Source organism: Canis aureus, chromosome X (assembly GCF_053574225.1).
Source record: "Canis aureus isolate CA01 chromosome X, VMU_Caureus_v.1.0, whole genome shotgun sequence".
Lineage (NCBI taxonomy): Eukaryota > Metazoa > Chordata > Mammalia > Carnivora > Canidae > Canis > Canis aureus.
Window position 1 is genome coordinate 2,090,449 of NC_135649.1, and position 12,835 is coordinate 2,103,283.

The 12,835-nt window shown below is 62.0% G+C and overlaps 2 protein-coding genes and 1 long non-coding RNA gene across 5 annotated transcripts; 2 read left to right on the plus strand and 1 right to left on the minus strand.

Moving 5' to 3' along the window:
- Positions 1-369: 369 nt before the first annotated feature.
- RENBP (renin binding protein) lies at positions 370-6,912 on the plus strand. The gene is made up of 11 exons (XM_077887829.1): positions 370-525; positions 800-909; positions 1,069-1,144; positions 1,345-1,420; positions 1,597-1,769; positions 2,363-2,587; positions 3,325-3,406; positions 3,747-3,922; positions 4,589-4,720; positions 6,583-6,670; positions 6,763-6,912. Exons 1-11 carry the CDS (start codon positions 499-501, stop codon positions 6,894-6,896), a joined length of 1,299 nt encoding a protein of 432 aa, XP_077743955.1. The 5' UTR covers positions 370-498; the 3' UTR covers positions 6,897-6,912.
- Positions 2,938-6,999, minus strand: LOC144307815 (uncharacterized). The gene is made up of 3 exons (XR_013374516.1): positions 6,376-6,999; positions 3,744-5,774; positions 2,938-3,384 (listed from the first exon to the last, which is right to left on the minus strand). It is a non-coding gene; the product is annotated as an uncharacterized LOC144307815 (long non-coding RNA).
- Positions 7,000-7,153: 154 nt separating this feature from the next.
- On the plus strand, positions 7,154-11,660 carry NAA10 (N-alpha-acetyltransferase 10, NatA catalytic subunit). Of its 3 annotated transcripts, none has more exons than XM_077890334.1 (8): positions 7,154-7,330; positions 7,738-7,836; positions 8,094-8,134; positions 8,975-9,020; positions 9,106-9,221; positions 9,420-9,464; positions 10,752-10,836; positions 11,339-11,660. In XM_077890334.1, exons 1-8 carry the CDS (start codon positions 7,310-7,312, stop codon positions 11,573-11,575), a joined length of 690 nt encoding a protein of 229 aa, XP_077746460.1. In that variant the 5' UTR covers positions 7,154-7,309; the 3' UTR covers positions 11,576-11,660. The 3 variants fall into 3 exon arrangements, with proteins under 3 accessions (XP_077746460.1, XP_077746459.1, XP_077746461.1); XM_077890333.1 differs by having other exon boundaries at positions 7,155-7,330; positions 8,094-8,152; XM_077890335.1 differs by lacking the exon at positions 7,154-7,330 and adding an exon at positions 7,380-7,464 and having other exon boundaries at positions 8,094-8,152.
- The last annotated feature ends 1,175 nt before the right edge of the window (positions 11,661-12,835 follow it).

A 12,835-nucleotide genomic window follows, 5' to 3' on the forward strand; every position in this document is an offset into this window, starting at 1 on the left:
AGGAACCTTAGAACCTTCCACATACCAAGGCTTGTCCCTGGCTAGGCATGAGGGAGACAGAGTCCAAGGAAAGCAGGGAGAGGCCGGTCGGGAAGGGGTTTACCGTAAATAAGGACACGCATCTGTGAGCAGGGCGGGTGAGCCCACAGTCCCCTGCCCACTGCCCCCTCAACTCAGTTCGACGGTGGGGAGAGGTGGCTTGGAGGAGCGGGTGTCGGGGAGCCAGTCCCGCCGTCCCGCCCCAGACCCGCCCCAGACCGTCCCGGCTCAGCCAGCGTTTCCCATCAGCAGGATCTCCAGCCTGCTGCGCTCCGCCCAGCATCGGGCCCGAGGGGCGGGGCCGGCGAGCGAGGGGGCGGGGCCTGCGACCGCCGAGCCCCGCCCCCAGGCCCTACGGAACCTCCCGGAGGAGGGGGCGGGCGGGCGCGGCTGGGTCAGCTGAGTGACAGTCACGGGACCCAGACCAGCTCGGTCTGGCTTCCTGGAGGAGAAGGAAGGATGAGCGGGGGTCTCCGAGTGTGGCAGGCCAGTGGGGGGGGCCTAGTGGGGAGGGTGTTGTCCTGGAGGACTCCCAGGACGGTGGGGTCATCCCGGGGCGGTCCCGGGTGGGAGGACAGCCCCGTGCAAGGGTGTGGGGAACCCTGAGGTCTGGGCTCCGAGGCCTGGGGGCCGAGGGGAGACGGCTCAGGCAGCCTTGGGGTGACCTGGAGCACAGAGGAGCCTGTTCGGGAGGTTGGGACCTGGGAAGATGGGGAGGGCTGTGGGGAAGCTGCGCTTCCAAGTCCCGAGTCCCCCCCAGGACATGGACAAGGAGCGGGAGGCTCTGCAGGCCTGGAAGGAGCGCGTGGAGCAGGAGCTGGACCGAGTGGTGGCCTTCTGGATGGAGCACTCGCACGACCAGGAGCATGGGTGCGCCTCGCCCTTCCGCCGCCCTGAGCAGGGGTCCTTGCCCCTCCTGAGCCTGCACCTCACTCTCAGCTGACTCAGATCTGCTGAGCCCAGCAGAGCAGTGGACCGAGGGCTGGATGCAAGGCCCCTTCCCGCCTTTCAATACCGTGCATCCCACAGGGGTTTCTTCACGTGCCTGGGTCGAGACGGGCAGGTGTATGATGACCTCAAGTACGTCTGGCTGCAGGGGAGGCAGGTAGGGGTGTGCCCAGCCCGGAAGCTCTCCCAGAGGCAGAAGCCGGAGGCCGCCTGGCCTGTCCTCAGTGTGCACACACAAGGCCGGTCATGTCCACACTGTCCCCCCCATGACGGGGGCCCCTTGGGACTCCCTCTCATCCCAGCCCTGAGAACCCCCGCAGCTCCCACTTTAGCCTTATTCCCTCCACTTGCGCACAGGTGTGGATGTACTGTCGCCTGTACCGAAAATTTGAGCGTTTCCGCAGCCCCGAACTTCTGGATTCAGCTAAAGCAGGTGCCCTCTCCCCCCCCCCCCGCGCCCACCTCCGCAGAGGCGCCTCCCAGTTTACTCTAGTTCCTAGAGAGGTCCGGAAGCTGTCCAGGGCCTGGGGGCACTCGCGAGCGGAACGAAGGCAGGGGAAGGTGGGGTGTCCTCACCTGGGTTTTAGCGAGCTGACTTCCAACCACCAGGTGGCGAATTTTTGCTGCGTTTTGCCCGAGTGGCACCTCCTGGCAAGAAGTGCGCCTTTGTGCTGACGCGGGACGGCCAGCCCATCAAGGTGCAGCGAACCATCTTCAGCGAGTGTTTCTACACCATGGCCATGAACGAGCTGTGGAGGGTGACTGGGGAGGCGCGTTACCAGGTGTGCGGAAGGAGGGCGGCCCCGTGGGTCTCCGTGCCCTCACTCGAGCCGGAAGGGGCCACCTGATGCGTCCCCGATCTGCGCAAGCCACCTTCCTGGGCTCTGGCCGCAGGCTGGGTTGCTGCCCGTCCTGTCTCTGGGCCTCTGTGGCCCCAGGGCTGCTGGCAACGCCCCCACCCCAGCCCCGCTGTGCTGTGTTGTCATGGGTGCCCCCTCCCTGCCGTCTCTACCTCTGAACCCACGGTAGAGGGTAGAGCACAGGAGCACAGAGGGACCAGTCCTTGCAGGGCCCTGGCTGGAAGGGAGCGCTCCCTCCGCCCTGAAGCCCCCCCTGCTTTCTGGCCTCGCTGCCTGGGAGTGGCCTGCAGCCACACACTGGGAGCCCGAGGCAGGGTGGAGCAGAACCCCTCGGGGGCGAGGGGGCCAGCACCCAACCCAGGGCCGGGCCCGGAGTAGGCCCTTGGTGGAGGTGTCTCCCTGTGCATGGGTGGGAGGACGAGGCTCTCCCAGCCCAGGTCAGGACCCGAGGGACCACACTGCACGGAACGCAGCCTCGGCCTGGGCCTCCCCTCGCCTCCTTTCTCCCCACCCAGAACGAAGCGGTGGGGATGATGGATCAGATCGTGTACTGGGTGCGGGAGGACCCCTCAGGGCTGGGCCGGCCCTGTCTCCCGGGGGCCCCCGCCTCTGAGTCCATGGCGGTGCCCATGATGCTGCTCAACCTGGTGGACCAGCTCGGGGAGGCGGACGAGGAGCTGGCGGGCACCTACGCGGAGCTGGGGGACTGGTGTGCCCAGAGGATCCTGCAGCATGTCCAGGTGGGGGGCACACGGGGGGGGGCGTGGATAGGAGGCTGACACTCGCCTGCTGAACGGGGCCTGGGAGCTGGGGAGTGGGGTGACCCCAGTCCCCACTCTCTGGGGCACCTCCTGTGCCCACACCCACACCCCCAGCTGGGTCCTGACGGCCCCCTTTACAGATGGGGAGACACGGCGGGAGGGGAGAGCTCGGCCTAGACCCTGGGAAAGGTGGGGACCCCGGGGAGCCCGGTAAAGGGCCTCTGGCACCTTAGAGAGCAGGAATCCCAGCCAGATCCAAGGCCTTCTGGGCCTCTGGGGGCAGCCCAGCTGACCAAATCTGTCTTCATTCATTTTTTAAAAGATTTTATTTATTTGAGAGAGAGACAGAGAGAGGGAATGGGTAGGGGGGCAGGGCAGAGAGAGAAGCAGTCTCCCGGCTGAGCCACCCCTGGACCCTGGGACCGTGACCCGAACCAAAGACCCCCAACCAACCGAGCCCCACCCAGGCACCCCCGAAGCCCCCATTGGGTGTGCCGCTCTTCTCACCTCGGGGGCCCAGGCAAGGGTCAGAACTCAACCAGGTCCTCGGGCCCCTTCTCAAGTAACCCCTCTGAGCCAGGCCTGCCCAAGACTGCAGATCCCGGGGTGGGGGCGAGGGCGGGGGGACGGAGGGACAGAGGGACGGAGGGCCTGCCTTTCCTGGTTGGACGGGCAGGAGCTGAAGGCAGATTTACCTTCTGTTCCTCTCTTGGCAGAGGGATGGACAGGCTGTGCTGGAGAACGTGTCAGAGGATGGCGGGGAACTTTCTGGTTGCCTGGGGAGGCACCAGAACCCAGGTGAGGAGTAAAGTGGGCTGGGGCTGGCCCAGGAGGAAGGGAATGCTCGGTCTGGGGTTCTGTGCTTTAGCTGTGGGGAGTGCCTGGGGTCTGCCTTCCTCCCCGCACCCTCCACCTGCTGCTGAGGACCAGGCAGGGAAGCCGGGACAGGCCTCCTAGGCTGGGGTGTCCCCAGCAGGGACAGACCCGGAGGGCAAACTTCCTGCGGGGCGGTGGCTATCGTGTGAGCTCCGAGCAGCTCCCAGTGGAGGAGGAGGGAGGGAGGCACAGTGCTCAGCACGGGAGGTTGAGCCCCCGCCCGGGAGCATCTGCTGCCTGCCTTATCTGGAGCACTCACCAGGCCATGCGCTGGAAGCCGGCTGGTTCCTGCTCCGTCACGCCATCAGGAAGGGTGACCCCGAACTTCGAGCCCGTGTTATCGACAAGTTCCTGTTGTTGCCTTTCCGCTCTGGATGGGACCCTGACCACGGAGGCCTCTTCTACTTCCAGGACGCCGATGGCCTCTGCCCAACCCAGGTGGGGATGTGCCCAGGGCCACACGGTACCGGCCTGTTCAAGGCTTTCTTCCCTGGGAGGTGGGTGCCGTCATCACCCGGGTGGGTCATAGAGGCGGCCTGGGTCTCAGAGCGAGGAACTTGCCCAGTGAGACCCTGGGGGTAAACTCCTGACTTCGACACCAGCCACCAGCGGCCCTCGACCTCCTGTGCATAGGGAGGCTGTTAGGGAAGGCAGACAATGCCAGTTCTGAGACCTGTGTCCCCTTCATCTGTGAAAGGCTCTCAGGTGGGTGACTGCAAGGTGTCAGTGGCGGGGGCAAATCGCTCCCTTATGTCTGTTGCCTCTGATCGCGTTTTGATCCTGCTGAGATCCGCGGGGGTGACTGACCCTGCCACCGGCAGGAGCTGGTGTCCAACGGGCTTTAGACAGACAAGACATGGTTTCGAGTCCAGGGTTAAAGGGGAGGTCACCCCGCCCTGGCCCTTTGGAAGGGGCATCTGGTCAAGAAGCTAGTCCCATTCAGACGGGCCATTCAGACCCTCAGGGACATCCATCCCATGACGAAGCTCCAAGTGCTTGGGCCGCGCGGAGTCTGAGCCATGATCTGGAGGATGGGCTGAGAGTGGTGGCGGGCGGGGTGGGGGGCGGCGGGTTCTCAGACACCTGCCCCTGCTCTGCTCTCAGCTGGAGTGGGCCATGAAGCTCTGGTGGCCACACAGTGAAGCCATGATTGCCTTCCTCATGGGCTACAGTGACAGCGGGGACCCCACCTTGCTGCACCTCTTCTACCAGGTGGCTGAGTACACCTTCCGCCAGGTAGGTGCTGCTTCCTGGTCCAGAGCCCTCTATGGGCTCAGGGTGGGTGTGGATGAAACGGCAGGCAGCCACTCCTCTCCAGGTGGGCCTCGGCCAGGCTTCCTTGGGCTGTGGGAGGAGGCTAGGCCCCGAGGGGGACGCTCATCCCACACCCCCTTCTTCTCTCCCTCACTGGGCACGGTCCCTCAGCTGGCCTGAGTTCCTGGAGGTCCAGCCTCTGCTCCTCTGGAGCTGATGTTTTGGTTGCGGGGTGTGTGTGGGGGGGTGGGGGCAGACTATAAACAAGTAAACAAACATATAGACGGTAATGACAGCTTTGGAAAACAGATCAAGGTCAGGGAACTGGGGGATGAGCAGGAGGCAGCAAAGGCAGAGGGGGTTGCCCTGCACAGAGGAGTTACCTTGTGGGATTTAGGCATTACTGGGTCCTGGGGCTTCGGGAGGGGAGTCTATAGAACATGGGCAAAGGCAAGGAGACAGGAGGCCAGTGAGGATGGGGGCCTGGCCTGGGGTGTGAGCTGCAGTGGGCAGAGGGGTCAGAGTCTGCACTGGCCACGGTCACTTGGGTATTTTTTTTTTAAGATTCTATTTATTTATTCATGAGACATACACAGAGAGAGAGGGGCAGAGACACAGGCACAGGGAGAAGCAGGCTCCATGCAGGGAGCCCGATGTGGGACTCAATCCCGGGACTCCAGGATCATGCCCTGGGCCAAAGGCAGGCGCTAAACAGCCGAGCCTTCCCTCACTTGGGTGTTAGAAGGAGGTAGAGGATACTGTGAGCTGGGAGGCAAAGTAAGCTTTTGGGTACAGAAGGGGAAGAGAAGAGAGAATAGGAGACAAGGATCAGCTGTGAGGTAGGAAGGAAGCCAGGGGTCCCCCAGAAGCAAAGCCCTGTGAGCGGAGTGATGTACCAGCTGGTGCTCAGGGGTCACCTTGGGTGCAGCGCCTGCCGATGAAGACTCTTCATGTGTTTCTAACGCCGTGATCCCCTGGCTGGTCAATCCCAGTACAGTAGGGACGCTGTTATTCTGGGGTGTGTGGGCTTTGAAACCTGGGAGAAAATTATACCTCCATTTGCACCAAATTGGAACCCAGCGTTCGCTTCCACAGTGGTGTCAGTGGTGCCAGACTTTGCCATCAGTAGAGGTCCCCAGTGTGTTCACATTACAAGCATTGCACAGACACACATCACTGCTTCCAAACACAGGAATCCGGAGACCTGAGGCTGTTCATATCGAATGCACTGCTAAAGAGCATGTGTTAAACAGCACCAGTTTTAACTGCATGAAAGGGGATTTAAGGAATACTTTTTTTTTTTTAAGATGTATCTATGAATTTGAGCGAGGGAGGGCCAGAGGGAGAATCTCCAGCCCAGGCCTCTGTGGGGGAGCAACTTGCTTCAAAGTTACATGGAGGTCCCCGCCTCCACCAGGGTTCTGTTTCTTTAAATCATTTTTTATTTAAATACAATTTATCGACATGAACTGTGTCCACCCACTCAGCTCAGCAGAGGGGACAATGTATGCATTTGTAACCACCAGGTCTGGAACATTTTGGTCATCCCCAAACAGGGTGCTTCCCAGTCCCACTTGTGGGGTGTCGAGTCCGAGCCCGTGCCCCCCCCCCCCAGGGTTATGTAGCTGCACACTCACATCCCCGGGCAGAAAGGGGAAAGCCCCACGCCTTCATCTCGGCCCTGGACGCGGTCTCGCCTTGAAAAGCGCTGATTCTGGAGCCACCTTCCTGAGCCGTGACCGCGGGGGAGCGGTGCGGTGGGGACGGTGAACGCCCCTTTCCCTGGCCTTGTGGCCCCAGGGAGACTCCTGCAGACCCTGGCTGTCACCGTCTTGTGATTGCAGTTTCGCGATCCTGAGCACGGGGAGTGGTTTGGCTACTTGACCCGGGAGGGGAAGGTCGCTCTCACCATCAAAGGGGGTCCTTTCAAAGGTGAGTGGGGGACGGCAAGGGCGGCGCCGCAGGGGCTTGGGGCCGTCGGCTGCCCCTCGGCCTGCGACCCGCTGTCCTGCCTCTCCCCGCAGGCTGCTTCCACGTGCCGCGGTGCCTGGCCATGTGCGAGGAGATGCTGGGCGCTCTGCTGGGCCGTCTCGCCCCGGCCCCGAGCCCCGGCCCCGGCTCCCCCGCCGCCGTCCCCGCCCGCCAAGCCGCGAAATAAAGCTGAGCCTGCTCCACTGGCCGTGTGCGCGCGTCTGTGGGGTCGCGGGGAGGGGGCGGCCGCCCACCTGGCGGCAGGGTACCTGCGGCCCCCGCCCGGCCCCGCCCCCGGCCCGGCCCCGCCCCCGGGCGCCCGCCCCGCGCCGCGGCCATTGGCTCGGCCCCGCTCCGCCCCGCCCCGCGGACGGGTCCCGCCCCCGGTCAGCCGCGGGGGCGGGCTCGGAGGCGCGCACTTCCGGCCGGTGGCGGGGCCCGGCGCGCACCGCCCCTTCCGCCGCCGCCCCCGCGAGCCCCGAGACCCAGCTCCAGCCCCGGCCCCAGCCCCGGCCCGGCCGCCCCGGCGTCGCCTTGGAGCGCGGCGGCAGCAGCTGACTGCGTCTAGACCCGCTGGGAGCCGCGAGCCCCGCCGCCGTTATGAACATCCGCAATGCGAGGGTGAGGGGCGGGGGCGGGAGGCTGTCCGCGCCGCGTGGGTGCGGGGCCCGGGGCCGCGTGCGCATGCTCCCGAGGGACCCGGCCGGGCCCCGGGCGGCTCGCCCCGCACGCCTGCGGCCTCGGGGCACGGACAGGTGAGGGCCCCCGTCCCCGCGGCGTGGACGTGCCGCAACGGGGATGTCGGGGCGCCCGTGCACGGTGTCCCGGAGCCTCCCGGCGCTCCCGGCCGTCCCTGGGACCGAGGAGCTCTGCACGGCGGCTGTGCAGACGGTGACGGCGCCCGCCCGGCCCCGCGGGGGCGGGGGTCGGGGAGGAGAGCGACGGGGAGCTGGCTGCTAGGGCGGCTGAGGCCTACTCGGTCACCACGGCCCCTGGCCCGACCGCGCTCCCTGCCCGCCTTCCCGCAGCCGGAGGACCTGATGAACATGCAGCACTGCAATCTCCTGTGCCTGCCCGAGAACTACCAGATGAAATACTACTTCTACCACGGCCTTTCCTGGCCCCAGGTGGGCAGCTCGGAATTTCGGGAGGGGGCAGAAACCAGGCCAAGGAAGATCCACGTGGGAGGAGCAGCAGTGGGCTGTGCGGCAGGCAAGCCAGCTAGTGGACCTAGGGGTCGGGAGCTGTCACTAAAGCCACCCCTTGACCCGTTTCTGTCATGCACCCAGTGACAGGCCAGCAGCGGGACCAGGGGTCTGCCACGGGCTCGTCCAGCTCTGACAGGAAGTTATTTTCTGACTTCTTTCTCTTCCTTGTCACCCAGCTCTCTTACATCGCAGAGGATGAGAACGGGAAGATTGTGGGGTACGTGCTGGCCAAAATGTGAGTCACCAAGGACGGAGACAGAAGCCTGGTGCCAGAGTTGGGAGTGGATGGCGGGAGGGTGAACGCCAACACCACGTGTGTCTGCTGGATGCTGCCCTGCCTCGCTACTTCCTGTTTTAAGGGATTAATATACTAGTCTTCACTTCACTTTCCAATTTACAAAAAACTGGGTGGGAAGGATAGACTTCCTGGGTACTCCTTACCCTTTGCCCCCTAGTTTTCTCGATCGTTAACATCTTGCAGTACGTTTGTGACCGTGGATGAACCGGTATTGCCACATGACGGAGATGTGCTTTGTGTTGTACTTTCTGTGGATTGGGGCGTGTGTCTAAGAACGCGTATCTGCTGTTCCACACGCAGGAGCTTCAGTGTCCTAAAAACCTTCCGGGTTACTTCACTTCTCCTCTCCCCACACCCCACGGGAACCACAGACATAGTCACTTACCACGTCTGTAGTTTCTCTTCTCCAGAATGTCATAGGATGGGAATCCTACAGTATGTGGCCCTTTCACGTTGGCTCCTTTCGCTTAAGTCTTGTGCATCAAAAGTTCCCCCATGTCTTTTCATGGCTTCGTAGGTCAGTTCTTTATGGCACGATCAGCATTCCCATTGTACCGCCCCAGACGCTGCATTTGTCTTTGGGCCACTGTGTGGGCTTGTGAGCGTCCCAGCTCTCCTCCCTCTGGGGTCCAGGGAGCGAGGGACTTCGGAGCCACCAGAGGACTTTGTGCTCCTGCTTGGCACGCGCCCCGGGAATGTGGGGTGGTGACTGCATCTGCACCAGGCTCCTTTCTAGCCTCTCCTTTCTTCTTGTTCTAGGGAAGAGGACCCAGATGATGTGCCCCATGGACATATCACCTCCCTGGTACATGAGGCCTGCCCAGGTCCTGGCATGGGTGGAGGTGGGCTTAGTTGAGGCAGCCCTCAAGGTCCCACTCTTCTCCCACCAGGCTGTAAAGCGTTCCCACCGGCGCCTTGGCCTGGCTCAGAAGCTGATGGACCAGGCCTCCCGAGCCATGATCGAGAACTTCAATGCCAAATACGTCTCCCTGCATGTCAGGAAGAGGTGGAAGCCAGGCTGAGGGAGGAAGGGAGGGGTGGGGGGAGGAGGTACTGTCTTCATGTGGGTCCTGGGGTGCCTTGGCTCTTGGAGAAGATCTGGGACTAGTGGGGAGGGGGGCACAGGGAGGGGGGGCCAGGCCTGGACGTGCCGTCCCTGTCTGGCCCAGTCTGTGCAGCTCAGCAGCGCCTTGTTCCCCTGCAGTAACCGGGCCGCCCTGCACCTCTATTCCAACACCCTCAACTTTCAGTAAGTAGATCAAGATTTTTCTAATGGAATGGGGTGGTCCCAAGTCTGGCACATCCAGGCATCTGAGACAGGCTGAGCTGCCTTCCAGGTGGAAGGATGTGGGCGACTGGGGAGAGACCTGGGCTCAGCTGAGATGGCGAGCAGGCCATGGACTTCCAGACATTACCAGAATGTCTCCTTCAGGCTCTGTGGGGATGACAGCTGCCTGCTGCAGTCTGCTCAAAGCACGTTGTGATGCAGGAGTGTTTGGTGTGGCTGGTTGTGTCGCTCGATGCCGGCTAGGGCTAGGTGGAGGGCCATGTGGTGAAGCGCAGTCTTCTCAGTAGAGGTTCGGGAGTAGAGGTGAGGGCCCGGGACATGAGCAGAAGCAGGGCTCAAGGTGGCCTGGCACCTAGAAGCATCTAAGAGCAACCAGGAGAAAGGAGAGTGTGGTGCTATGGAAACCTAAGCACGTCCAGGCAGGTAGAGTCATCGGCAAGAGCAGTGGACGGATGCAGAGCCCTGGGGTATCCTGGTGGATGAGGGCAAGCCCACTTGAGGACATGGGAGTCTCTGTGTGCCTGGCGCAGAACAGAGAAAACCTGGCAGGGAAGTGATGTGGTGGAAGCTGCTCGAAGGGGAGGCTGGGGGTGGAGGACCCCCAGAGACAGCTTCAGCTTCAGTTTGCTGGGGGTGAAGAGGGACCGCCAGGAAAGGCATTCAGGGAGGGGTCCTGATCTGGATATAGAGTCTCTGGTGGCCAACAGTTGTGGGGTCTCGGGGCTGGCCAGCTCTCCTAGGCCATCAAGTCCAACACCCTTCCAGTGGCAGGGTACCCGAGTGTGTGCATCCACCCTCCACTGCAGGCTTGGCCCCTAAGGTCCTCAGAGCAGGGGTCACAGGGCCTGGCAGTGACTGTCAGGAACCAGAGGTCCCAGCTCCCGTCCTCCTCCATTCCAGTGGCTAGGCCCAGGAGTCAGCCTTGGTTGCTCAGTGAGTGACAGGGAACAGGGCATGGAGGGAAGGGAACAGCTAATTCAGGGCTTGGGCTTACAGCAAACCACAGAAACAGATGTGTGGGAGCCAGCTTAGGGACACAGGACAGTGGGACCCCCCAGAGGGTGCAAGGCGCTGGGTGCTACTTGCTGCCTACTGCTGGCGAGCGCAAAGGGCAGGCCGCGTCGGAATGGGCTTGCTGTCTCCGTCGGGGAAGACAGACGTGCCGCCGCACTAGCGCAGGATGCCAGAAGACTGAGGAGACTTGACCCTCTGATTTGGGTCGTTCTTTTCTGCTCCTCCTGCCCCCAGGATCAGCGAAGTGGAGCCCAAGTACTACGCCGATGGGGAAGACGCGTACGCAATGAAGCGGGACCTCACCCAGATGGCTGACGAGGTGAGTGTCCCTTGGGGTGCCTGAGGCTGTCGGAGGCCCTCAGAGGCTGTGCTGCCCAGTCGGCGCCCCTTCCCCTCACGTTCTCAGCTGCCAGGCAGGGAGCAGGCCATGGCCGGGCTGGAAAGGAGGTATCACCCCAATGTTCCCTTCTCTGCCAAAGCCTGTCCTGTCTGAGGCGTGATGGCAGAGGAGAGGGAGGAGGCTCTTGGAAGCGCCCAGAACTTGGTCCCCTGGTCTCAGGGGTGAGACTCGGCTGGGCAGAGGAGAAAGTCAGGGTCCTGCCCCAGGCTCGTCAGGGGCCAGGGCCGTTCTGAGGGCTTGGTGGCAGCCCGTGTGAGGGAGGCATGTGCACGCTCACTCAGAGGAGATTGCAGGGCCCAAGAGGTCTCCTGCCCCAGGCCTGCCGCCCTTCATCCCCGGTGTGGGGGGCGGCGGAGGGCCTGCGTGCTCAGGAGACTTAGGTCCCGTCTCCCCTTCCATCCCCCCGGGCTCCTGGCGGCAGCTGCGAAGGCATCTGGAGCTGAAGGACAAAGGCAGACACGTGGTGCTGGGCGCCATCGAGAACAAGGTGGAGGGCAGGGGCAGCTCGCTTCCGAGCTCTGGAGACGCCTGTCGTGACGAGAGAGGCCTGGCTGCTGACGATAGCGGGGGCGACAGCAAGGATCTCAGCGAGGTCAGCGAGACCACAGAGAGCACCGACGTCAAGGACAGCTCAGAGGCCTCTGACTCTGCCTCCTAGAGCCCGCACTTGCTCCTCACCCCACCCTGGCCTGCCCATCCTGTGCTCGCCCCTCGAGGTTTCCCAATAAACTTCCCCCAGTGGCCTTGGGGAGTGTGTGTGTGCGAGTATGCACATGGGGGGCGGGCGGGGGGCCACCTCTCTCCAGCCACTCTGTGTCCCTGTGGTTATGGACATCACAGCCTTTCAGCACCGCATGCCCTCCAGAGCCAAGTAGAGGGGATTTGGAGGTGGGGCTCCCATGTCTGATGGCTTTCGGCACCTTTGGGCCCGGGAGAGGGACACCCTGGAGTTCTGGAGGCTGGTCCCTGCCGGGAGGCAGATGCTCTGCTGCTGCCTTGCTGGGCTCCTGATGCCTAGAGTCCAGCTGCTCACTGGGCTTATCTGGTGCCGTCCTGTCTTGTCATGGCCCAAGCAGCCACCCAGTTGCTCAAGTCCTGGCAGCTGTCCTTGATTCCTCCCTCCCCTGCCACCCAGAAGATCGGGAAGTCTGGTGTGTTCGACTACCGTAATACCCATGGAATCTGTCCCCTAACCTAAGCCTTCATTTGGAAATAGTTGATAAACTTTATTTTTAGTACAGCGTTAGGTTTACAGAACTGAGCCATTGGATAGTTCCCTGGAACCTCCCTCCGGCCTCCTTCACCATCCCTGAGTTACTTTGTATCAAATGTTATATTTTGTATCAAATGTTACATGAGCCAACATTGATACATTATTAGCCCTAGTCCAGGACTGATGGTTCCTTTTTCTGTTGCACATTCTGGTTTTGGACAAAGGCATAAAGTCATTTCCTTTTTTAAAAAAGATTTTATTTATTCATGAGAGACAGAGAGAGAGAGGCAGGCAGAGACCCAGGCAGAGGGAAGAGGAGGCTCCATGCGGGAGCCCGATGTGGGACTCGATCCCGGGTGTCCAGGTTCATGTCCTGGGCCGGAGGCAGACGCTAAACGGCTGAGCCATCTGGCCTGCCCTTTTTTTTTTGTTTAAAGATTTTAATGTCATTTTTAAAAAATTCTTTTGAAAGATTGATTTGGGAGAGTGTGAGCATGAGCAGAGGGAGGAGCAGAGGGAGAGGGAGAAGCAGACTTCCTGCTGAGCAGGGAGCCCCATGTGGGGCTGGGTCCAAGAATCCCAGGGTCTTGACCCGAGCCGAAGGTAGATGCTTTACCTACTGAGCCACTCAAGTGCCCTGCACAGGGTCATTTCATACAGAACATGAGCCCTGTTTTTTTTAAATTGGATTGGTCGGCATAACAA